Source organism: Vanellus vanellus (assembly GCF_965231255.1).
Source record: "Vanellus vanellus genome assembly, chromosome: 3".
NCBI classification, from domain to species: domain Eukaryota; kingdom Metazoa; phylum Chordata; class Aves; order Charadriiformes; family Charadriidae; genus Vanellus; species Vanellus vanellus.
Window position 1 is genome coordinate 104,893,693 of NC_138907.1, and position 26,771 is coordinate 104,920,463.

The following is a 26,771-nucleotide window of genomic DNA, read 5'->3' on the forward strand; positions in this document are numbered from 1 at the left end:
GAAGCTATTTGAATATCCAGTTTTAAAAAAATATATTTTAAAATATTTCTTAAGAGCTTTATTTAATACACACGTATATTAAATATATGTATATGGTATGTATATGTATTAAGTATATGTATATTGGTTAATGAGTTAATGGTATTTAATAAGCTCTGTCATTTTCAGATTTTTCTCTCTTCTTTTGAAGCATGTGATTATATTTCCAATGACCGCTTGCTTGCTAGCCTTCTAAATACTCCGGAGAATAACAACCACTCTCACATTGAACACAGTAATCTGGTCTGCAAAGTCAATCATTTTATTTATCACCCTCTATTCCAGGTTGACCTTCTTCCCTGTTCACTTTTCCACTGAGCTGATTTCAATTTTGTTTCACAGCAGTATGAAACATTTACTAAAAGATGGAGGATAATTACTGTAGAAAATGGAATGTCTCTGTGGTACAGCTTGAGAAGTCTAGGTTGCCAAGGCTATAGGCAAAAGCTAGAAGGAAGACTAGAGGGGGAAAAAAAGTTATTGCTTGCATTATTTCACATTCTGGTTTGAGCAAGCAACAGATAAGGTTTGTAGCTTTTGATCCAGATTTAATGACTTTTGCAATGCCATGTTCTCAAAAACTTCTTTTTAGCTGCATGTCATCTGTGCCTTCATTTCTTTTTCTCAGATGACCACATTTCCTTGGATTTCATACAATAGGTAAAGTGTATCTGTAATATCAGACTGAATGAATATCCAGCCTTTCAGAATATTAGGGTCAGGCATGTTGAAATACGCTAGGAACAATCACATGCAAGATTGGGATTTTTTTTTTTTTTTCAGGTTTATCTTATGCTTGTTTTCCTGCTGTGACATCACCTAGGAACAATAGCATATATTTTTATATGGCTGAGGCTGCAGCAGTAGAGTTCTTTCCCTAAAAAAGCAAAGTAATGACCTTTCTACCACCCCAAAATTTATGTTTTTTTAATGCTTGGCTTCCTTACTTGCTCTGTGATACAAATACATAAATTAGTTTATGAGGTCAAATGAGATTTTAAAGAGGACTATTAAGAAAGTTAGCATACTAGGATGAGGAAGGACTGTGGAAGAAAGGCAACGGGGGACAGGAATAAAAGAGGAATGTGACTTTAACAATTAAGTTGATCTAGTCTGCAACAAGAATAAAATACATAGCCACACACTTACTGCTGAGTGTAATTAGAGAGCAGAATTAAGATTTTTAGTATTATTTTCCATATGCATTACCATGACACATTATGTCCTGGTTTACAACACATCTTAGAGATGTTTGAAATAGTACTGTATTTTGCCATGGATTACTTAAATCGAAATTCCATTTTAAGCAGTATGGGAGTACCTGACTTTGTTGTAATGTCTGGCTTGAATTACATTTATTCTTAAGGCAGTTCTTCTTAAAACAGGGGGGAAAAAAGCATTAGAAACATGTTGCCTCTTTAATGAATGGCATGATTTATTTGTGCATCTGTTGCATTTCTTATCTCACTGTAACCATTAATAGATTATAAATAAAACCTGTGAAAAACTGAGCAAAATGTCAATTTTAACATGGCATTAAGTGTTTCCTGCTAACAATAGAATAATCTGACAAAACTCTAGCCGTGGATGTTTGTGGCTGCCATGGCTGTTTTACTCACTGGCTGCTCCCAGTAAAATGATGGCTTTCAATCTGAAAAGGAAGGAACCACATAGTGCTGCTTCTGCTACGTGAACTAATTTAAGAGTTTTAGTAAACTCTCCCTACATTTGCTATAATGGCAGAGATAGCCTGCTCACAGGAAGATAACTTTCCTAAGGCAATATGATAATGAAACGAGATAATTTGACATCCTTTGTTGAGAGGTGCTGAAAATGCTAGTTAAACAAAAAAATCTCTTTGGATTACAAATGCACGTATGCAAATTGCCAGTTCAATGGCATCCCATGTTGGCTTGGGCCCCCCTCTCCAGCCTGTCCAAGTCCCTCTGGATGGCATCCCTCCCCTCCAGCGTGTCTACCTCACCACCCAGCTTGGTATCATCAGCAAACTTGCTGAGGGTGCACTCAACCCCACTGTCCATGTCGCTGACAAAGATGTTGAACAGTACAGGCCCCAGTACCGAACCCTGAGGAATGCCACTTGTCACTGCTCTCCACTTGGACATTGAGCCGTTGACCACAACTCTTTGAGTGCGACCGTCCAGCCAGTTCTTTATCCACTGAATGGTCCATTTGTTGAATCCATGTCTCTTCAATTTAGAGATGAGGATATCGTGTGGGACAGTGTCAAACACTTTGCACGAGTCCAGGTAGATGACATCAGTTGGTCTTCCCTTGTCCACTGCCACTGTAACCCCTTCGTAGAAGGCCACCAAATTTGTCAGGCATGACCTGCCCTTGCTGAAGCCATGCTGGCTGTCACCAATCACCTCCTTGTTTTCTACGTGCCTCAGCAGAGTTTCCAGGAGGATCTGCTCCATGACCTTGCCAGGTACAGAGGTGAGACTGACTGGCCTGTAGTTCCCTGGGTCTTCCTTGTTTCCCTTTTTTGAAAATAGGGGTTATGTTTCCCCTTTTCCAGTTGGCAGTAACTTTGCCAGACCACCACGACTTCTCAAATATGATGGCTAGTGGCTTAGCGACCTCATCTGCTAGCTCCCTCAGGACACATGGATGCATCTCATCAGGTCCCATGGACTTGTGCACCTTCAGATTCCTCAGGTGGTCTCGTACTTGATCTTCATCTACAGTGGGCAGTTCTCCATTTGCCCAATCCTCGTCTTTACATTCTGCATCATGGGTAGTGTGGCTGCAGTCCTTGCCAGTGAAGACTGAGGCAAAAAAGTCATTGAGTACCTCATGTTGCAGAAGCTGTAGTTCTAGGTATTTGACAGTTATGCAGCTCGATGTACAAGCAGCCATTTTCACATAGTCAGTTGTAGAGTCATTATTCAATTAAAAAAAAGGTTTGAATAAAATAGTGCTTGAACAGTAGATCATTTGATAGAGAAAAGTCTATTAGTCCAATAAAAGAGAACAAAAAAGAGCAGGTTGGCTCAGCTGAATTGACCCGGCAGACTGTATCTGATCTGCAGGGTACAATCAGGAAGAACTGTGGCTGTGTGAAACCCTTGAAGTATGGTTTCTTTATTGTCCTTCCACAAATGCAGAACATTTTCCTGCCATGGTTAGAACTGTATGAATGAACAAGTTTCACAGAGTAGCTGGGTAATACTGAGCTCCCATTGAAAACTTAATCACAAAATCCCATTTATTTAAACAAAGGCGGGTATATTAAATTTATTGAAAGGGAAGTGGTTTGTTTATACTATGTAAAGTATTTAACTATTTTAAAAACTTGAAAAATGTATGTGCTTTTGTTTTGCTATATTAAGTAGTTATCATTCCAGGAGTTTGTTAGTTTACCTCTGACCATTTGTTTCAATCTTGGATGCATTTTATAACTTTCTTAAGCTTTCAAGGCTAAAATCTTCTGCAACCATCTAACCTAATGATTTAGAAGTACGTATGTGTTTCTGTATCTGTATGACCTTGTCTGACAAATCAATCCACTGCATTTTGATAAAGGGAGCTTGTATTGTACTGTTATCGCTAGTAGCAATTATTTCTAAACCTTCATGGAAAAAGCTTTTCTCTACGTTCAATAATACTTGGATAAACTTAACTGTTAGTCTCAGTAGCAGTACAGAAAACTAGTAGAACATAATGTTACTGTAATCACAATTGAGAGCTTCCAATGTTCTGCTAAAATGTGTTGCATATTTCATGCTAGATTTAAGATAGGGTTGATTTCAATTAGTGTTCTGTGTCCAACTTGTCAACAAATGTTAGCTTCAAGAGCACTTACCAGTACTTAAAAGTACTGCACTTAAATAATTACGATTCTGAATAGAGCAAATGACAGTATAAGAAATAAGAGAAGCCTAAAGCTATCAATATGAAAATAAGGCTCCACAATCCTTGTCTTTTACTTAGTGAACAGAGTAGCTGAACAAGTGTGTGTGTGTGGGGTGTGTACAGGGGGGAGTGTACAGGTGTGCATATGAATACATGGGAATATTGCTCTTCACTGTTACAGGCCAGCAAAGAAAATTATATGTAAGGCTATAAAATAAAATTAAATATAACCATGATTCTGCTTACACTGTTCTTAAAGTAGGTTAGTAAGCCAGAAACATCATGTTTGAAAATCTGCCAGGAATAAAGTCTAAATACCCCCCCCTTTTTTTTGTTTCCTGTGCCGTTCTGTGTCTTTGTTAATTAAAGGACCAAATGGCAGGCAATTTTCATGGTGTTACTTGTTCATATCTAGATGTAGTGATCCCCTGAAACTAATTCTTGAAGAAACCAAACTGATCAACAAAGCTTTTAACGTGCCAGTCACACAGAAAAAATGCTTATATTTGATAAGATTATTTTTAATCTACATTTATTTTTATAATGTAAAATAGATGATATTGCACAAAAAATGGTATCACTATAATTTTTTCTATAAATATATTTTTTTAAAAAAATGGCATTTGCAACCTAACTGCAAAATAAAATGTAGAAAGAACAAGTTTGATACACAAACAACACGCACAATACCAAGAGTTAGTAAGTGCAAAAAAATGAGTGCTAAAAAGAAGTGTTTATAAATAAGAAAGCCAAAGGGAAAATAAACCCGTGGCTCCTAATGAATTTTATCATTTTGTTCTTTATATTTTGCTTACAGTCTTTTATCTGTTCTTTTATCACATCAGGTCTATGAATTCTCAGAAATTATTGGTAAAAATAATTGTTGTCAACTCTAAATGATGAAATAGCCTTGAGGACACATTGTTGCCACTTATTATTCTCCAAAATGATAAATCACATGTTTGTTTAATAATACATTAGTTTTATACCTGATTATCTACAGCATAATATTTTTCTTGGCTTCTAATGAGAAAGTTGTAATGAGAAGCCAAAACTTTCATATTTAATAAGTAAAATAGGTGGTAGGTATAGTATCCTGTCATTAAAGACGATAGCTGAAACACCCACTGACCCTTTCATGCCTAAGGATGTGCTTCCAAAATCAATTGCTCTCCAAGCTGCCACAGCACACACATGACAACCCAAAACTGCAATCCAGCTAACAGCCGTGAAAGCATTAGGCCATTCTTTGAGAATACAGTAGCACAGCAAGTAAAAGTAATAAATACAACTGAGTTCTGTCCTGCAATAAATAATGAGCATTTTAGTGGTCTATTTATTTTTCAGATTATGACTGTGATTCGGACTCATGGCATCTTTCTTTTTTTGGCTTGTTTTTTTTCTTTTTTCTTTTTTTCTTTCCCTCTCTCTATGCAGCTGTTCCACGCACAAGTGACACTCAGTGTAGCTCAGTTCCAGAGCCTAGGTATGGAAGGAGAATCGGCTCTGAGTTTTCAGCAGGCTCTGTTGTTCGATTTGAGTGTAGTCCTGGCTATCTGCTACAAGGCTCAAAAGCTATCCGATGTCAGTCAGTACCTAATGCCTTAGCTCAGTGGAATGACACGGTACCAAGCTGCGTAGGTAAGCAATTACATTTAATTCGTCTGTTCTGTCACACATGTCTCTGAATCAGAATTCAGGAACTGTTTCAGAAAATAGTATTTAACACATACATTCACTCTTCTGCGATTAATATCAGTCATGCCCAATTTAAAAGAGCAGTTTTCCATATCAGAAAGTAATTGAGTACCAGCTGGCTGGTAGGCAGTATAGTGTTTCGTACAATGACTTAGATTATATGAACAAGTGTGATGTACATTTTCTTGAACATTCATTATTTTCATGACTCATCTACAGCTTGAAATACAGGACAGAATTTAATTATGCAGAAGTGTCTTTACCTGTTTTATTGCACACTACTTGTATATTTCTATCACACATAGGATGACGATTTCTTTTTTCAAGTAGAAGCATAGTGCACATTGAATAATGATAGCATTGTTAAGTATAGCTAATTTTATTCAGTCTCTCAATAAACCCGTTTAGCACTTTTTTTTTTTTTAATGTTGAAAGGTTTTCTTCTCACCCTTCTTGGATTTATATCCAAAAGTCATTGCTGTTCATAGGAATTTACTCTATAACTAATTAGAGTGTTCTAAAAATAAATGTAGGTGTTCTATTTTCTGTGTATTCTGTTTTTTTTTGTTTAGTTTAGTTCTGTTTTCTTGAACGTTAAAGAAGCAGTTGCATATACAGTAAAAATATTTAAGGTACCAGCTAGATCCAATATTGGAGCTAACTTAGGCTGTGGGTAAGTTCACAAGATTTCTGTCAATCATGATTGTGTTTACTGTTATGTCTTTACAGTTTGTTGTTACTCTCAGGTAAGACATGATTAGGCTGTGCTGCCAGTCTGTTCTAGGCTGCACACACTCAAAATGAAGTTCACTTCTGAATTATTTATTCATGCAGGATGTATTTATGCTAGATATTGTTCATATATTTTAGTTAACATTGCTTTCTAAGTTCAGATTTTTTCTTCACACTTCACATCTGTGTTTATGCTACAAAAGAGAACTATTATAATTAGCTCAGGAAAAAGATTATTAATTTTCTGTTCTTTGAAGTGGTTTAGTTTTTTTTAATAATTCATGATAATACTTTCTTTCAGTGCCATGCAGTGGGAATTTTACTGAGCGGAGAGGTACCATTCTTTCACCAGGTTACCCTGAACCTTATGGTAACAGCTTGAATTGTGTGTGGAAAATCATAGTGACTGAGGGATCAGGTATTCAGGCAAGTCTATATTCTTTAAAGCGTGGAGTATTAAGTACTTTGTGGTTCGGTTTAAAAAGTAATTGTTTATTTCTCTAGAAGTTTCAGAAAATAGCAATCAGTAAGATCATTTTTGGGGGTCCTTGAAATATTTGTGCTTTGTTTTTTGTAGTATTTTTCTTTGGTTAGCTTTATTCTATTTTATTTTTACATGGGGGTATGAATGAGAAATGGTGAACAAGCAGCTTTCTCTTTTAACTGTGTAGAATATTGAAAGCAGGTCCTGATCCTTCAATCTGGTATGCAGATGCCAACCCTTTCTATCTGCTAGGATATCACTGAGGCTCTTGAAAGGCCTGCAACTGTCTTATCTGTTCAGTTATACTTTGAATAATTATTTATAGTCATGCAACATATGTGCAAAATCCTTCTTGCTTACCTAGTGTCATATTTTCTTAAAAGTTAAGACAACTTAAAAAGTGAAAGTTAATGTTTTATTTGCACTCAGGTGTTTTCGTTTGGATTTGCTTATTTATATTTTCTTTGGGGTGTGTTCTCTTTTTTTTTTTTTTTTTCCCCTAGAACATTTAAAAATATATATGACTGGTTGGTTTAAAAAGTTCTGTGTTTTACAGATCCAGGTCATCAGCTTTGCCACTGAGCATAACTGGGACTCTCTTGAAATATATGATGGTGGAGACATGACAGCACCGCGTCTTGGGAGCTTTTCAGGTGAGGATATGCCATGATTGAAACATACAGTTCTATATATAGGTGTGTGAGAGAACATACCTGTGTTTGCTCACACATATAGACTAGGAGTATATTTGTATTGCATCGTTTCTGATATCATTATGAAATGTTCTCATTTTGGCAAGATTTCAGGTGCCGTAAACATGCCAATATTCAAATTCCAAGAGAGATTTTCAGAAGAAAATATGATACAAAAATGTTTAGCATTATTATTGGGATTTAGGTGATAATGCTTGCAAAGAAAAAATTGTCTTTTATCTTACCCACCCCTCCCATAGAGAAGATAGAGTGATATAAATTGTTACTGACATTCAAGGAACTTCCTTTGATAGCTCTGACTTAGTTTATCCTTGTTAGCTTCCCTTTCTCAGTAAAAAAATGAAGCATTCAGCATCCATCCAAACTCACCAGACCTTGGACAACTAAGCAAATTACTACAACTGGGACATAAAAACCCATATAATTTGTTGATTCACATGTACATTAGGCATGTACAGTTTTACTCCTTTTTTATAAAACAATTTTTATAGAAAGAGCTTGTTCTATAAACCAAACCAAGAGAAAGAGAGATCTCGTGTAAGATTAAGTCAGGAATAATATCCCAGAGTCATGAACTCTATCACAAACCCGATCTGATTCTGGTGTAGCATTTTGTGGAATTTTGTCTCTCTGGTGACTTCACAAAGTTTTAAAGTATAGATGTGTATTGGATTATGTAAAGAAATGAATGATCAACCAAAGAAATTAATCCCATATTATTTGTTTGCATATTGAATGAAATAATTTGGAGTTGCACCTCAATACTTAAATATTAAAATATGCTGTGAGTTAACCCTAGTAGGCAGCTCAGCCCCACCAAGCCGCTTGCTCACTCCCACACAGTGGGATAGGGGAAAGAATCAGAAGGGTAAAAGTGAGACAACTTTTGGGTTGAAATATAATAGGTAAAGCAAAAGCTCCACGTGCAAGCAAATTAAAACAAGGAATTAATTCACTACATCAGCTGGCAGGTGTTCAGCCATCTCCAGGACAACAGGGCTCCATCACAAGTAACTGTTGCTTGGGAAAAGAAATGCCATAACTATCAACATCCCCCCCTTCCTCTTTTGTCCCCCAGTTTTTATTGATGAGCACAATGTCATATGTTATGGGATATCCCTTTAGTGATTTGGGGTCGGCTGTCCAAGCTGTGTCGCCTCCAAATTTATCCTCCCCCAGTCTACTCACTGGTAGGACAACGTGAGAAACAGAGACAACCTTGACTCTGTCTAAGCACTACTCAGCAATACCTAAAACATTCCTGTGTTATCGACACTGTTTTGGTCACAAATCCAAAATGCATCACAATGCTAGCTACTGTGAAGAAATTTAACTCTGTCCCAGCCAGACCCTGTACGAAAGGCTATAACATGTTATATTAAATGCTAGTAACTATGCTGTATATTGAATTGACAATAAGGAAGGAAGAAAGGAACTACGAAACGTAATCAGCTTTTGACAGGTGAAATACGTGGCAAATATATTGAACCTATTGAATAAAGAACTGATGAAATGATCCGTTTAACAATATTCCATTTAACAATACTCAAGACTTTCTTATTCTATACTAAAATATGTTATCTTACTATAGCTTAAAAACCTTCCTGATTTCCAGGTAAACTGAAAAAGGCAATTTTTTTATTAGAAATATTTCACTGGAGATAGAATAACACAGCTTTATTGTGGATTTATCTCTTTTGTATAATGAATGTCAGACAAAATGAAGAATTATTTGGTGTATGGGAAAGGCCTAGTGAAGAATAATTAAACATGACATGAAATCTGCTGTTCTCAAAACTGAACCAGTAATGTGACATTGAAACTGAATTCCAGGCTTATTTTCATAGAGGGTAAAATTCAGAAGGTATCATTTCTCTCTTACAAAAATCTTGTACGATACCGCTGTCTTCTGATTCACTGTCTGTGACTTCATCTGTCTTCTAAATATTCATTCAAGATGCACAGCTGTACAACTAATTATGAAGAACTTATTAACCTGTGCTGCTAAACTATGTCACAGAGTTGATTTGGAAAGGTGAATTCACTGTAGTCTGTTTCTTCAGGAAGTTTTTGCACAGATAAGTAACTATACCATTCCCTTGTGTCAGGGCACAGTGGGGGTCGGCAGCTCCCTGGGGTTGGGGTGCCAGGAGAGATGGGGGCCCATCCCACCACCCCAGCCAGGAGCAGGGCAGCCAGGGGACATGAGGGCAACCCCAGTCCCAGGCATCAAGCGTCTCTCTGGCAACCAGGACAGGCTGAGGCTGGGCTGTGACGTGGGCCCATGGCTGGGCAGGGCAGGGCTGTGAGGAGCTGGAGACTGGTCCTGCTGTGTGGGCAGGAGCTGATGGCCCCGGGGAGGCTGGGCCGGGGAAAGGCCCCAGGGGGCTGGGCAGGGTCAGTAAGGGCTGTCTGCTCGAGCAGTCTGGGCCCTTACATACTGTTTTGTCCTTTTTGAATTAATCCTGTAGGTCATCTAAAAGATGAATTGCAGAAAAATCATGCCATTTGTCTTCTTTTTATGCTACAGTAATGCCTGTGATGTGAGGGTGTTGTTTTAGGGGAAAGTGATAGGGGCTTCATAAACAAAGACATAACAAAAATCCTGAGATCGTGTGTTAACAGATATAAAGATACCTTGTGCTACTGTCTTCCTGGTGGCAGAATACATGGACTTTTTCAGAGCCATCTTGAAAAGAATAGGACTGCTGTGGATAGGACTGATGTGTTGAGTGCCGAGAGGGATTCTCTCCAAGCGTGCTCTTGTGGCATGTGACGGACTAGTGAACCACTTAGTTTCCTATGCCTAATATTGACAGATAATACCTTTTGGTAGGCAAGTCAATTCTTTTTAAGACCAAGTTTTCCAGACGACACTAGACAGTGTTGAAAAACATTCAGAGTAATTGGAAAACTACAAATTATTTTTGCCCTCAGTGATACTGGTTCGTCAAAGTAGTGCTCATGGCTCAGGAGGAAATAAAAATAGCATTGTCTTTAAAAGACAACCATCAAAATAACTTCTCAGTCTTTTACAACAGTTGCTGTGACATTTAGAGAATATATATAGGTATAGCAGATTTTTGATTAATGAATGAAGCTTAGTTGCCTTACTAAATGCTTGAATGACACACGTTCCTTAATGAGGGACAGAGTTAATTCTTTTCATTTTATTACTGATCAATTTTACAATAAGTAGACATGTTTCCAAGTTTACATGATAAAGTTATACCTGGAATATTTCAATAAAATTAAGGAACTATAGGCATGGATCTACTCTTAATTCTCAGTTGGGAAGGTCACAGTTTTTACAAACAGGATAGAATTTTACTTGCCATATTGAGAAGTAAAAAAAAAAGAGCAAAGAAAAATATAACTGGAATTGATTTTTCTCCTGCAGAGGAACTACATTTTTCATTTGGAAAAGTGATTTAAATTCCTCGTTTTTCAGTAGCCATCCTGCTTTCAAAAAGGAGGTGAATTTATTTTAAAATATGATGTTAAAGAAAAAAGTAATTTCATTGAATGATAATCAGCTTATATGCATATTAAGTTTGCCAAGTGTCTGGTCTTCTATGCTTGTCCTTAACAGCTGGAGACTCATATTTTCCACTTCCTCAATCCAATATGGGCATCTTCCTTTCAAGAATGTTTTTCTCTTTTAAAGCCTGCTTTTATTATAAGACTACAAAATTGTCAACTGAATTTAGAGAGACTCTGTTCTTATAGCTCAGCAATGGCAGTTCCTACATGAAGCCTCTCCATTAAACCAAAAGTGCAGAAAGACTTGGATAACTGTCAGGCATCCCATGATTATTTGTAAATATGCTGTGCTGCGAATTGTATCACAGAATGGAATTATGAGAGTGAAAATTCCTTGGATGAAAGGACAGAAAGGCTTTAATCAATATGCCAAAGTGAAGTCTGTCCTGGACTCCTTAGTGAAGGTAATAGAAGGTAATAGTAGCTGAGTGAGAGGATATTCTTGATAAACACGTTGCTTTTTCCTGAGAGTATTAAGTCTGAACTTAAGTGAGAGATGATTTTACTTCATACACTGAAATGAACAAAAAAGTAGAAACAAGGCAAAACCCAGCACTGTTTTAGAATTGCTAGTTTGGGACTGATGACTATGCTATATTCAAACTGAAAAAAATGAGACTAAATATAGATACAGCTCCATCTAAAATTGGACATGCAGGTAACACCTGACATTCTTTTACATATGTATATGTACTTAAATATGTGTATAGACATATTCAGAGAGAGTATACAAATACAGTAGTCATTGAGGTTGACATCTGGAGAATCTACTCTTATGATGATAGTTAAATTTAGAAAGAAATTAGGTAATGTTTGTGCTAATCCCAAAAATGCCTAAAATGACCATTTATCTCTATTCTTGGTCTAGAAATTTCTTAGATACCTAGACAACATTTCACACATGCAGTGTAGTGTTCACCTCTGGAATGAGATACATTGGTCTTGGTTGTCATTGCTAAAACTTAAAAACTTGAAAGTGGATAGTGGACAGAATTTTCTATAATAATATCATAATTAAACATTAAGTACAAAATTTGTCCTCATTCCCTTGTAAGCCTTTAGGGAGGCAAACACACAGTTACTGACTCCTAGGAGAGTTCCCTTTTTTCCAGATTACAGATTCTCAGTCAAGAGGTTAAGAAGTCAATCAGCATCCAGTATCCTAACATGATATCTATCTATATGAGTTTTAGATGTCTACTGTGGAGCTCTCTACACCTGAGCTATTATTCATGAAATCTGTACCTGCCCTTTAAGTACTGTTTCTCTCTATTGACAATAAAAGAAGTCCAAAACAACTAGGACACTGTGGACACTACATCTGCTCACCGCACTAGAATGTATTTTCCATACTTCATATACCCAATCCCAGAAGAAGCAGATATTGGCAAGCGATCAATAAAATTTCAGTTAGATCATAGAATCATAGAACAGCCCAGGTTGGAAAGGACCTCAAAAGATCATCTAGTCCAACCTTTTGTGGGAAAGAGAGACTAGATGAAATTGTCCATCACTCTGTCCAATTGCATCTTGAAAACCTCCAGTGATGTGGACTCTACCACATCCCTGGGGAGGTTGTTCCAGTGATTGATTGTTCTCACTGTAAAAAATATCTTTCTAATGTTGAGATGAAACCTCTCCTAGTGCAACTTGGACATGTTGCCCCTTGTCTTCTCCATGTGGCTCCTTGTGAAGAGAGAGCCTGTGTCCTCTTTGTAGCTGCTCTTTAAGTACTGGTATACTGTGATGAGGTCCCCCCTCTGAGCCTTCTGTCCTCCAGGGAGAAAAGACCCAACTCCTTCATCCTTTCCAAATAGGGCAGGTTCTCCAGCCCTTTGATCATTCGCATGGCCCTCCTTTGGACCCTCTCCACACAGTACTCCAGGTGCAACTTGGCAAGTGCTAAGTAGAGTGGGATGATCACATCTCTATCTCTTGTAGTAATGCCCCTCTGGATACAGCCCAGGAACCTATTTGCCTTCATTGCTGCAGCAGTGCACTGCTGGCTCATGTTCAGCTTGTGGTCCACTAGGACCCCCAAGTCCCTTTTAGCAAGGCTGCTCCACATCCACACAGAATGTAGCCTGTACTGGGCTCATTGATTATTCAGACCCAAGTGCAGGACTTTGCACTTGTCTTGGTTAAATTTTATACTGTTCTTCCTAGTCTACTCCTTCAGCCCGTCCAGGTCTCTCTGTAAGATGGCTGGTATTTCAACCTCACCACCCAGTTTAGTGTCATCAGCAAACTTGGTGATGGTGCTTTCAATCCCATCATCCAGATTATTTATGAAGATGTAGAAAAAGTGTGGGGATCAGTATCAATCCCTGGAGGACCCCACTTTTGACAGTCTGCCAGCCTGAACTACGCAACTGAATGTGGCAATTATGAGAATCATTTATTTCTCACAGTACAATAGGATATAATCTCTCATCTTATCAAATATCACCCTCTAAGGAAGTAAAAGACTGGTGTTAAATGTTAGCAGATCTTACAAAGGAACAGAGCTGCCAGAAGAGCAATTTTCTTCAATGAAGAGTATAATCATTCTGAGTCAGCATCCTCATTCTTAGAGAACAGACACCTTAAACATCCTTAAATGTATTTCAAATTCCATATGGATTCCGTGAAAATTCCTACCTCCAGGAAAATATTTCACTATTTTCTCTATTCCACAGTAAGTGTTGTGTGATGTGAATGCTCTGTACTGTCTGTGAATTTCCATACTTGGAGCTTCCACATCAGACAGTAAAACCTTCCTTAAAAGCCAACTTATCATCTTTTAGCTTCTCACCATGTACATCAAGATTTTGCTTAACACAGTTTTAGATTTAAAAGTATTTACCAGTTCCTAGTTTAAACTGCAGACTTATGAAGATAATTCTTTCCAGCATTTCTTTTTAAGCTTGAGTTTCAAGCTCGTACCTAGGCTGCTCACAGTTACTATAGAAACAGCAAATGCCCCGCAGGAAATGAAAATATTTCTTATGCAACCACCGTTGAAGTTCATTAGCTACTTGATACTGTCTTTGAGGGTAATCATAGAAAATGATGTAATTTTTAGCCTCAGTAGATGCTCCAGCTTTAGACTGTAGAATACGAATTACATAGTAGTGGTGTGGTAACAAAGAAAATGTGTTAGACTAATCAATGCTACTGGCAAAGAGTGTGTCCAGGGTTAGCGATAAGCTTGTTGTGTAGTGCACACTGAAGTCAGTGGCACACAATTTTATTACAATTATTTGAATTAGATAAAGCTAGTATGTCTCTTTTTTGTTTGTTTGTTTTGTTTTTTAATGTGTTGCACCTGCTTCTTCATATCCGGCATACCCTCAGAATTAGGATAAGTGGTTGAAATATTACTGTGGGGAGAAAGCGTGGTGTGGAAAGAGAGAAAAAAAAAGTCTGGACTGCTCTGTTCTGTACTGCACGTTTTTTATACATGTGGAAAGAAGTCAAATGGCAGTTGAGCTTATTCTCCTAATTGAATCCTTTACTTATGTCATCTTTTTCTGTTTACGCCTCTTTTTTCTATCCAAGTCAATAAAGTTTCATCTGAACATGACGGGATCTTGTTTGATTGTACTTACATTGCTTCTTAGTATCATGACTTGTAATCAAAATTTTCTTGCATCATCAGGAGAAAATAAGGCAGAACACAGCAGAATGTTTGAGATTTCTATGCACATAATGAGAAGAAAATGAGCCTGTCTGATTCAGTCTTGGTTGTGTCTTTTCAATATAAAACTCTGATATATCAGCATGCTACAGTTTATTCCATAACTTTTATTTTTCCAGGTACAACTGTGCCAGCACTGTTGAATAGCACCTCCAATCAGCTTTACCTGCATTTTCATTCTGACATTAGTGTGGCAGCAGCTGGTTTTCACCTGGAATACAAAAGTAAGACTGCTTACTTGTTTTTTGAAAATTTCTCAGGAAAAAGCTATATAAGGAAAGGGAAAGAGAGTATTTATATTGTTTTGTGAGGTTTTTTTGTTTGTTTTTTTTTTCTTCCCTGACTTCCACAGTCTACTCGGCTTGAACCTCATATAAGTGATATCTATTAAACTGAAATTTTAAATGAAGTGTAATTTGAAATTGCTGAAAACCAGCTTTGACAAATTAGCAAGATATAACAAATACACCTGGCAATTCAGAACAATATTTTTGAAGTGTGTGGTTTAATTATGGTGTGGGTTCTTTTTCAACTTATTTCAGCTTAGTTTTGAAATTTAGGTAACCAAAAAAAAAAGTAAAAGTTAGTTTCACTGCTTGGAAATAGATAACACTTTTTTTTTTCCTGTTCATACATGCATGTATTTATTCCTTGATGTTCTTTCCTTTCCTTCAAATTCTTTTCCCTCAGCAAATTGCTGTAATTGCAAAAAGACCCATTAACATCCCAGAGCTACAAGAAAACAGTACCGTTATCTTTGTAAATCACTGGTGGTATGAGCAGAATAACCTAAGAAGTTTAATGGCAAATTGTGCTATATATCAACTTTTTATATGTTTTGTGAGCAGCTTGATTCTGAAATACAAAGGTTTGGTGTTATAAACATCAATGGATTATCTCACATAATCATATTTAATTCAAACATGCATGTTTGTATTATTACCTCTCTCAAAAACTAAATACTATAGAATAATAGTAATTTCAGCACATGTGCTTGCATAATATTGCTTTTAGCTGGAAATAGTAATTGCTAAGAATATTCTAGTCTTTAAAAAATAATGTGATGACGAGTTAGCAGTCTGATGAATGCTTTGATGAAGGTCACAAATTAAATCCTCTTTAATTTTTGAATAAGAACATGCTCTATTTTCATACGAAGGGCATTCAAGAATTTTCTTGAAAATGGAGTTCATTTTTATATATTTTATATATAAAATATAAATATGTACAGAATTTTGGGAGACTAGATTTTCAGCTCATAACAAATATTTTAAACTAAACATATTCCACGAGATAGTCTTATGCTTTAATTTAGTTTCCTGTTTATTTCAAGCATTTATATGCAAGCATATTGTAGGATTTTTGAATACAAGCATTCTAACAGTGATGCAGAATAAGAATATGACTATTATTTCTGCAGGATTTTTTTTTTAGAATCTACTGTTTTGACAAAATTCTCTTTTTTTGTCTGGGCAGCCCTCCTCCCCAGTTGGTCAGCCTTTTTTCCTCCCCAAGCCTTTCCCCTTAACCTTCAGTGAAAGTATTATTCCATATGAAATGGAAAGAAGTACACATTTGTTCTAGAATGTGGCTGTACAATGAACGTTTTGAAGTTCAATTTTTGTCTTTTACTATATCAGTTCTATTATCCCTGTGACTCCTGAAAAAAAATGTGTTCTGTTAACAAGTAAAAAGTGTTTGGGAGCATGCAAGGTCACTTGGATTTATGCTTTTGTTTGTCTCCTAATTGCCAGTCCCACGGCTGTGCTCTGTTAAAGCATCTATTGACTTCAGTGGTTCCAATATTTCAATGCCAGGGTTTTTCAGAAGTGCAACTCAGTACAGGTCAAGGTAGCAACATTCAGCATTCAGAGCTTAGTTAACTATTCTGTTGATAGTCTGGCAGGAAAGAATAACTTCCTTTCTTACATGGCTCTATGGTCTCTGCAGGGTTAGCAGGAGTACGGTACATCCCTGTGTGTCTGTGAATACAGAAACTAAGCAAATCCCCACAGCAAGACTTTACTGTTTTATATTGAGCAACCACCTTTTTTAGATCAAGAAAGGAACAGAGAAGGAAATACTTTTCCGTGTGACAAGATGCAGATATTGCTAGCGTTTGATTATGAAGTCTGAAGCCCGTGATCTTTTGGCCACCTACTGTTTGAAGCAGCATTGGAAAAATAAATACCTTGGGTTCAGAAGTCAATCTAAAATTTGGAATAAAAATGTTCTTTTGCTGAGGGGTTGTCTGACTAAAGCAAACACAAAAATGTTTGATGTCTGGGAAAAAAACATGCAACAAGAAATGCTGTTAGAAATCAGGAACTTTTGATAAAAGCAGAGGAAAAGAAGGGCTAGGTCATAGTCTTTCTAAATAAAATGCTTTGCAGCTGTAACATTCAGCTATAGTATAAGAGGCCTCGGTTCAATTCTTTCATCTTGCAGAAATTTGAATGTCTGAAGAGTCATAGTGGGGGTCCTCAATATCTACTTTTAAGGCCGTTCTGCTTAATCAGACTAACTCAGCACCTGTAACAGGATTTGTATCCGCATTCTAATTACCAGGAAAAATGGCTGATCATTCAAGTTCAGCTTATATTTAAACATTTTGCAAAAAGTAGTGGAGTGCTAAGATCAGATGTATAAAGAATACATCACTGTTGTGAGGCCAGAGACTTGTGTTTAATGTGTTCATTTAGATGACAGAGCTGGACTTGGATGTATGTAGGATGTAAGCAATTGGTCATGATACTTAAGTGGGTGCGTGGTTTTCAGTTCTTGTTCAAATACGTTTTTAAAGAGTTTATAGAATTATAGAAGAGAGCTTAGAAGTTTGTCCCCTTTGCTGAAATTCTCTGTATACCTCCATGATAAGGATATTCCTCTGCATAGCAGCAATGTGGGTTCAAATCATTGCAGGTAACAAAGACCACCGCTCTTTCTGTAAGTTGTCAGTAGCTGCTTTGCAGGAATCCACTCCGTTGTCTTCTTTCAGTTTGTCTTCATTGAGGACAGAGGAAAAGCAATGGATTCTGGACCTTGCAGTAAGAAAGGCCGCCTTCTCCATTCATTGATTCTGCTCTTTATTGTAGCTCTTTTATTTTATTTAGTCACAGCAAAAGGAAATTCAGTAACTTACGGGAAAAAAAGAAAAGCATTTCAGAGATGAATGACAGATTTCCAGAAAGTTTTATACAACATTCCTTTCATTTCCTAATCAGAAAGCAAGCTGAGGGGACACACTAGTTTAAGAGAGAGGAAGAGAGAGCAAAAACTTTCTGGGGAATATTGTTGATGAGTAAGAGCTAGTATCAGTATAGATTAATTTAAAATAACCAACAGAATTATGCCAGTTTATATGAGCTGAAAAACTGTCTCTTAGTTTTGTAAAAGAAAAGAAAAAGAAATAATAATAAATGACAATAATATAATCCTGCAAGCAAATCAGAATTAGTATGTATTTATGTATTTTAAAAATCTCCAGCATAGCACTTCAGCAATGTAGATGCAGAGGATTAGTTATTTAATGGTGTTTACCTATGGATAAACAGAAAGTTCAAAGAGAGGAAAGACTCCAAAAAAATAAATTTTAGCTAGTCCTCAGAGAACTAAAAATGGTAGGCACACTTTTATTTCATTTTCAACTAGATAATTTTGTTCTTTTTTAAAGTGTTTTGCTATAGAAATTTGGTGGGTCTTCTGTGACCCTGATTGATTAAAATTTAATAATGGTTTTATTGGAAGTATTTAATTTATAGCTATGCTTATTTTAGTATTTGAGTAGTGCTTTTATGAATCCAAATAAACTTCTATATAGTTCCTTCTCTTTCATGGAAGGGGAATGGCTTTGTTTATTAAGTTGTTTTCCTGAGCAATCAATTGCTGTCAGTCAAAACTAACAATAAAAAGAGTTGTTCTGAATTTTCATTCTATTTCAGTGTAATCCACAGAGATCATGGCTTAATTTTATTTTCCAGAACAATAAACCAAAATATGAAACTTCATAGCTGCAGACATCCTTCATGGTATACAGTCTTAGAGTTCTTTTCTCCTGCTACATGTACATCTTTCCCAGTTAGCATTAATTGAAATTATATGTATGCATCAGAGGACACTGGATCCTTTAATATAAGTATTTTGGGAAAAGGAAAAGCTATCTGTCTTTGAAACTGAGAAAGCTGTAATGCTTTTCACAAGGCACAAATTTTGCAAATCCTCTTTTCACATTTCACATCTTTGTTGTTTGTTTTTTTATTATTTTATTTTAATTTGGGAACCAGGCTTAGTGCTTAATCCTAAAACATTTCAAGAAAATTATTTAAGTAAATGAGCTTCATTTTAAATCTTTTGAAGATGAATAGAAAATATTACATGAACAGAAAGTGCAACTAAAGTTGCTGTGTATTAATTGTTCTTTGATTAACAAGAATTATAAATTATTAGAACTAAAATCCTTCCTGTGCAAATGCCCAGTAGGTAAGAGGGTGTTAGTCCTGGAACAGTGAAGGGATGGCCTATAATTTCTTCGCTATAATTTCTTCACCTTTAGGAGTTACAGTGAAGAAAATTAGCTTTCCAACTATAGATATTACTGGAAAAATGCCAATTTGCAATAAGAAGCTGTTGATCACATCAAGTCCAATTAACTTCAGATCTTTCATCAGCAGGCTACAACGGGAGTACTAGAGACAAAGTGGTCCTAATAGTGTTTCATGTTATCTTCTGCATATATTTCACATTAGAGTAGGAGGTAAAACAGCTCTAAACTAGCCATTCCAGAATCCTGCAGACCCCTACTGTCATTATACAAAAAAAGTCTTCATAACAACAGTAGAAAATGAGGATCACTTAGGAACACTCCCTTCATTCCAGAAGGAATTCCAAGAATCAAGGAGCAACAGACGAGAGTGTCTGTAAATCACTACTAAACTATTTATCCATAATAGAAATTATTTTGCTATAATAGAAACTGTACATCACCTGAGTATATTAGAATAAATATTCTAATACTACACACAAACATTCTAATACTACACACAAAACAACAAGAAGCAAAATCACAACCTTAGACTTCAGGAGGGCTAACTTTGATCTCTTCAAGAAAGTGCTTGGGGAGATCCCGTGGACTAGGGCTCTGGAAGGCAAAGGGTCTCAAGAAAGCTGGTTGGTATTCAAAGACCACTTCCTCCAAGCTCAGGATCGGTGCATCCCGAAGAGCAAGAAATCGGCCAAGGGATGCAGGAGGCCTGCCTGGTTGAGCAGGGAGCTTCTGAACAAGTTCGAGTGGAAGAAGAAAGTTTACACTCAGTGGAGGAATGGCCTAACCCCTTGGGAAGATTACAAGAATGCTGCCAGAGTGTGCAGGGATGAAACAAGGAAAGCCAAGGCCGCCTTGGAACTATACCTGGCAAGGGATGTCAAGCTCAACAGGAAGGGTTTCTTCAAGTATATTGGAAGCAAAAGGAAGACCAGAGAAGCTGTGGGCCCACTGCTGAATGAGACAGGAGCCATGGTGACGGAGGATGCGGAGAAGGCGGAGTTATTGAATGCCTTCTTTGCGTCGGTATTTACTACCTGGCTGAGCCCTCAGGAGTCCCAGGCCTTGGAGAACATAACGGGGAAAGAGGAAGACTTCCCCTGGGTTGAGGAGGATCAAGTGAGGGACCAGTTAGGTCAATTAGATATTCACAAGTCCATGGGCCTTGATGGGATGCACCCAAGAGTGCTGAGGGAGCTGGCAGAGGTCATTGCTGGGCGACTCTCCACCATCTTTGAAAGGTCCTGGAGAACAGGTGAGGTGCCTGAGGACTGGAGGAAAGCCAATGTCACTCCGGTCTTCAAAAAGGGCAAGAAGGAGGACCCAGGGAACTACAGGCCGGTCAGCCTCACCTTCATCCCTGAAAAGATGATGGAACAGCTTGTCCTGGGCATCATCTCAAGGCACGTGGAGGAAGAGAAGGCTATCAGAAGTACTCAGCATGGATTCAGCAAGGGGAAATCATGCCTGACTAATCTGATAGCCTTCTATGATGGGGTGATTGGATGGATAGATGAGGGAAGAGTGGTAGATGTGGTCTAACTTTCCTTCAGCAAGGCATTCAACACGGTCTCCCACAGCATCTTCATAGGGAAGCTTAGGAAGAGTGGGTTAGATGAATGGACAGTAAGGTGGATAGAAAACTGGTTGCAAGACAGAGCTCAGAGGGTTGTGTTAGGGGTGCAGAGTCTAGTTGGAGGTCATTGACGAGTGGTGTTCCCCAGGGGTCAGTACTGGGTCCAGTCCTGTTCAATATATTCATCAATGACTTGGATGAGGGGATAGAGTGAACCCTCAGCAAGTTTGCTGACGATACAAAGCTGGGAGGGGTGGCTGACACACCAGAAGGCTGTGCCGCCATACAGAGAGACCTGGACAGGCTGAAGAGTTGGGCAGAGAGGAATCTTATGAAATTCAATAAGGGCAAGTGTAGGGTGCTGCACCTGGGGAGGAATAACCCCATGCAGCAGTACAGGTTGGGGGATGACCTGCTGGAGAGCAGCTCTGTAGAAAGAGACCTGCGAGTCCTGGTGGACAACAGGATGACCATGAGCCAGCAATGTGTCCTTGTGGTCAAGAAGGCCAATGGCATCCTGGGGTGCATGAAGAAGAGTGTGGCCAGCAGGTCAAGGGAGGTCATCCTCCCCCTCTACTCTGCCTTGGTGAGGCTGCACCTGGAGTACTGTGTCCAGTTCTGGGCTCCCCAGCTCAAGAAGGACAAGGAACTGCTGGAGAGGGTGCAGCATAAGGCTACCAAGATGATTAGGGGGCTGGAACACCTCTCTTATGAAGAAAGACTGAGGGAATTGGGTCTCTTTATTCTGGAAGAAAGACGGTTGAGGGGGGACCTTATCAATGCTTATAAATACTTAAAGGGTGAGTGCCAGGAGGATGGGGCCAGGCTCTTTTCGGTGGTGCCCAGTAACAGGACAAGAGGTAACGGGCACAAACTTGAGGATAGGAAGTTCCAGCTAAACATGAGGAGGAACCTCTTTACCTTGAGGGTGGCAGAGCACTGGAACAGTCTGCCCAGGGAGGTGGTGGAGTCTCTGACTCTGGAGACATTCAAAACCCGCCTGGACGTGTTCCTGTGCAACCTGCTCTAAGGTGGCCCTGCTCTGGCAGGGGGGTTGGACTAGATGATCTCCAGAGGTCCCTTCCAACCCTATGATTCTATGATTCTATGATTCTATGATTCTATGATTCTAAATGGATAGGAGTTTCTACTTAAAAGATATTTTCACCAGTGTAAATGTTATAAACATGCCTGGTTTAAAATCAGTATTTTAAGGAAAACAGCTCTATTTCAATAAAATAGTTTGCTATAATTTGATCACATATCTTACATTCCACACTGTATATTGCTGTTTTAAAGTAACTTTATAGAACTTCATAAATATTTTATAAAAGCTTCACCCACTGATGACAGCTTATTTTGATCCTAGATATTTCAAGATAATTTAAATTATTGAATACGTATTATTTTATGTCTTCCTTTTAGGAATCTGTCTTTCTCTTGACCTTTCTATATGTGGGTTCTTTCTATGTATGTCTTCATTTTCATGGGAAGACTCAAGGGAATCTGCTCCTGCAAACCGAAGTTCAAGTCTAATCTGGGCAGGGCACATGTTCCCCTTGTAGCCTTCAAAACCACACAAGTCTTCTAGTGAATAATAATAATTTTGTCATTTACTTTAGGATGTTTTTGTGTTAGGTGTCAAGAATGTAAGTATGAGTTGGTTGTCCAAGTTGAGTGGTCATTCTGAATTTGTATGCTATGGTAAAATTGATGACTTTGATGTTTTTTTCCCTTTGTTTCTTTGGCATTTTGTTTTTTGTTTGTTTGTTTGTTTTTAAGTCAGGCACACAAACACACTCAAATTAAAAGAAATAATTGGTCAATGCCTTAGAAAAATTTCGTTCTGGTCACAACATAATTGTAAGTGTTTTTGAAAGCCACTATGTGGCTTAGTTTCTCGTTATTTCAGAATGGTTGTAGGTGTTAAACTGGTTGCAGTAACCTATGATGAGAAAATAAAGCAGTAAAAATATTCAATAGGTAACTGTAGAAAAGACAGGAATTAATAAACTAATCCTTCATATGCGTAGTTTTTTGTCCCCCAAACTGTGGTGGAATAAATAACATAATTATTTTCACAGCCACCAGGAAGTCCAATCAAAATGTGCTTTGTTGCATTTCTGATATGTACAACAGTAGGAAGAATAAATACTCCTGCTATTTGATTGAATTCCTTTTAATTGGAATGAACAAAGGAAACGTGCCTGTTCAATTCAATTGCATTTGTGGGCACTAATGTTTCAAGCTTGGTCTTAAAATCTCATTTATTAATTCTGTAGTAGTTTCAATATTTTCTTTAATATACAAACAAATGTAAAAAAAAAGTCTGGAAATAAGGTTTGCTCATACAGCATACTGCTTGAACTTCTCAGTTGAAGTCAGTTTGGTTTAGTAAGAACTGAATATATGATGAATATAGACATGTAGGTTTAGGCCACAAATGTCTATAAGTATATGTGTAAATATATCCAAATGTAGTGATTAGAATTAAAATATTTCAGTAAAAATCCTGATTTATGCAATCAGTATTTTAATAGTGTCATCTAGCCTTATTACCTTGAATTAGGATGTGTGGCACAATTCAGCATCACTCTTTTTGTAAGCTTTTGTTTTACCACTATACTAAGATAATGTAATATGTGTGAGAACATAAGCTTACTTTTAATTACTGTGTCCTTTTCTGAATCTTCTCTATTGTGTGTTTTCAAGTGCTAAAGGTTCTCAGGAGCTGAAATAATGGATTCACTGGTAAGGAGACTAGAGAACAATTACTATCTTTTGTAGTACTTCTCTATCATAAAGATCTCTAATAAATTCAAAGACAAAAATCAGATTAGCAGAGAAGAAAATGTGTTCTAAGTATCATACTGTTTTGTGTAGGTCCAGATTAAGACTTTTCATGCAATTCGATCTTTCAAATGGCTCTTCAGAGCAGCGATCTTTTATTTTTCCCTGTATTAAAAGCAGGTGTGAATCATAAATGTGCCATTTTTAATTTAGCAGGTCCCGATCCTATCAGAATATCTATACAACTTACTAGATGTTGACATGAATCTGGCCCCTCTTGCAATAATTCATTGAGATAAATGCATTTTCTAGGCTGATGTCTGAAGCATGTCATTTTGGAAGGGACAGCTTGTGTTTTGATAGACACCATCATCAAAATGGAAAGAACTATTCACTCCAGCTTGATGTTTGTAATATAATAAAGAACAATATGTTTCAGTTAGCCACATAAAAGTGGAAGGGAGGAATTCAAAAGAGAAATCCTGATGACTTTTGGTCAAGCTGTCAAGAAATTCTTGTGTTGTTCAGTTTGCAGCTTTCTGAAATGGACACTAATGGGCATTCACATTGTCAGATATGCCAGCAAGGATTTTCTTTCTGCCAGCAATGGCAGTGATATTTGGACAGAATTTGAGGTAATTGTAGGCATGTATATAATTACAGAAGTGAGGCATATTTGTCTTATGCCACAGCAGAGCCAAGAAAGTATTTAGCAGGCAGTAAGTGGAAGAAGGTCAGGGAGAGGGTTATCATTCTTGACATTGATGTGTTCTCTCTTGTACTGCGTAGCAGAAGCTGAGCTCTGAAGAGCATGCACTAAGCAATCCCTGTCCTGTTTTGATTGCTTGGACTTGACATTTAACATGTTTTCCCTTTATTACTGACTGTTCACATACAATCTAGTTTAATGTATTTCAGAGTCTTTAAGTTCCCTAGTTTGTCCCCAGATACCAGAATTTGTTTGCTTTCTCTCAAATATTCTTTAGATTTTTGGACCAATTCTAACTAAATGAGTTATCTAATTAAACTAGGGTAGTATTATGTAATGATTAGAATGATAAGGGTGAGGATTCACAATAATACTTGACTCTGTTTCCATCTTTCTCTTTGCTTTTGGGGAGGTAATATTGCTTCTTAATGGCAGGTATATCAAATAAAATCAATTATGAGTGGGTTTTGCGTAGTGTTTTGTGATATTTTGCTGAAATATTATGTATTATGAGTTGTATCATCAGAGCGAAGAAGTACTATGTATAAAGCATTATACGAAATATAAGCAGCTAGGGGAAAGAAAAGGTTTTTACCAGGTTATTAGAATCTGTTAAAGATAAAATACATTGTGTAATACCATATCTAACAGTTGCACAGAAAATTACTTTGACAATTTTCTTTTGATCATAGTCTACTTAAATTCTGTATGCTATTTAGCTAATGATAGAAAGAACTATATTACAAGCACATTATTAATATTGCTATGCAGTCACTGTTATAAAACTTTCTGTGACTCAGAAAAATCTCCAAAAGTAACTTTATTCATACAGCTCTGAGACTGCAGGCCTGTGACTCTCAACACACAGGAATGCTGAGTTCAACCAAAATACAAATTTCCTGAAGACAGGAAGTGAACCTCAAATTTATATTAACAGAATACAGCAAGTACATTGCTATCTATAAGCAATTTAGTCGCAATTTCTTTGTTAGGTGCTTATTTAATAATGGTGAGTTTGGAGCAGATCTTGTTAAATTTTATTTACTATTCAAGAGTGAAAAGGGTAAGGAAATGCAGAAATAAGGCTTGGTTCACTCAAGTTGTGTCTGAACACTACATTCTCAAATTGTAAACAATAGTCTAAATGCTGCACTTTGGATTATTGAAATAAGATGTTACCCTTCACTTAATGCTGGAGCAAACAGTTTGCGTGGATGCAGATCACAGCTAGTTAGTACCTATACTTAAAGAAATTTTCCAGTCATGGATACGTTTTATGGTATTGTGGAAAAAAGAGCAGTTGGCCAAAAGAATGATACTAGGAAACCACAACAAAACCAAAATCATTGAAGTTAATGATGATACCCTCATGGTTATTTGGAACATTGCAGTTCCACATAATGAACACACATGAAATCCTTAGTGGCCACATGAAGTCACATAACTTCATTTGAAAGCTGATTATATTGGTAAAACACCGAAATTTGTAAGTTCTGTGGTAGAAATTGCTGAAAATCTTTAAAGTATGTTTAGATGTTTTCCTAAATTATACTTTCCAGTACACAAAGGAACAAGTCCAAGGAGATCCTATGGCTTGCAACTATTAAATAATTCTTTACGTGCTAATTAGAAAATATTTAGTTTAATAGCTCTTGCATCAGTTGTTATGAATAGTGCAATTCACACCTTCATAGCTGTCACTCAGCATTAGAATGGCTTAGCATTATCACTCTTCATTCATGAAAAAAGTGCAATGTAGTAAGGGCACAGAACACAGAAAGAATGTACAGCATTATGGAACGTATTTCCAGGAAAGAGAAAAAAAAAATGTCTCAGCAATCACAATTCCAGGTGAAAGTGTAAAAGCTGTTTCAAACTTCTCTGTGCTTCATTAGGAAAATATATCTACTTCAACTAAACCTTGAGCTTCAAAGAAACTGACTAGAAGTAGGTGAAGTGGGAAACACAAAATTGTTATGCGTGTATTTAAGATTTGTGAGGCATTTATATTTAAGTGATGAAAAGTAGATACATAAAGGTTTAGGGCATGAAGTTAAAACCTTGTCTGTATCAAAATGGGTAAGCAGCATTATCTGAAAGAAAACTGTATTCCCTCAGAAAGACTAGGGTCTCAGTGAATAATATCAGATATGTTTTCGTGATGAACCATTTGGAACAACAGACTTCAAAATGTCAGATACCAGAGTAAAGCCAAATATGTAATTTCTGTACTAAACACTCTGTCAAGTTGCACTTATTGTCACCAAAGGGGTTAGATTTCATAAGAAGACAGTGAGAGTTGTAGCATTTAGTCAGTTATTTTTTCATACAAGTGAACTGAAGGACACAATGTTGCAAAAGCGTATGACCAACAAAAGATCAGTTTTCA

General features: G+C 37.1%; 1 protein-coding gene across 1 annotated transcript in view; it reads left to right on the plus strand.

The window, feature by feature from the left end:
* CSMD1 (CUB and Sushi multiple domains 1) overlaps positions 1-26,771 on the plus strand; it is a gene marked incomplete at both ends in the record, with an annotated part of 1,228,645 nt that overhangs the window by 1,043,082 nt on the left and 158,792 nt on the right. Inside the window, 4 exons of the mRNA XM_082481062.1 lie at positions 5,356-5,559; positions 6,650-6,774; positions 7,389-7,485; positions 14,887-14,991. Of these exons, the coding sequence (XP_082337188.1) occupies positions 5,356-5,559; positions 6,650-6,774; positions 7,389-7,485; positions 14,887-14,991 (531 nt within the window). The remainder of the gene's footprint in view (positions 1-5,355; positions 5,560-6,649; positions 6,775-7,388; positions 7,486-14,886; positions 14,992-26,771) is intronic.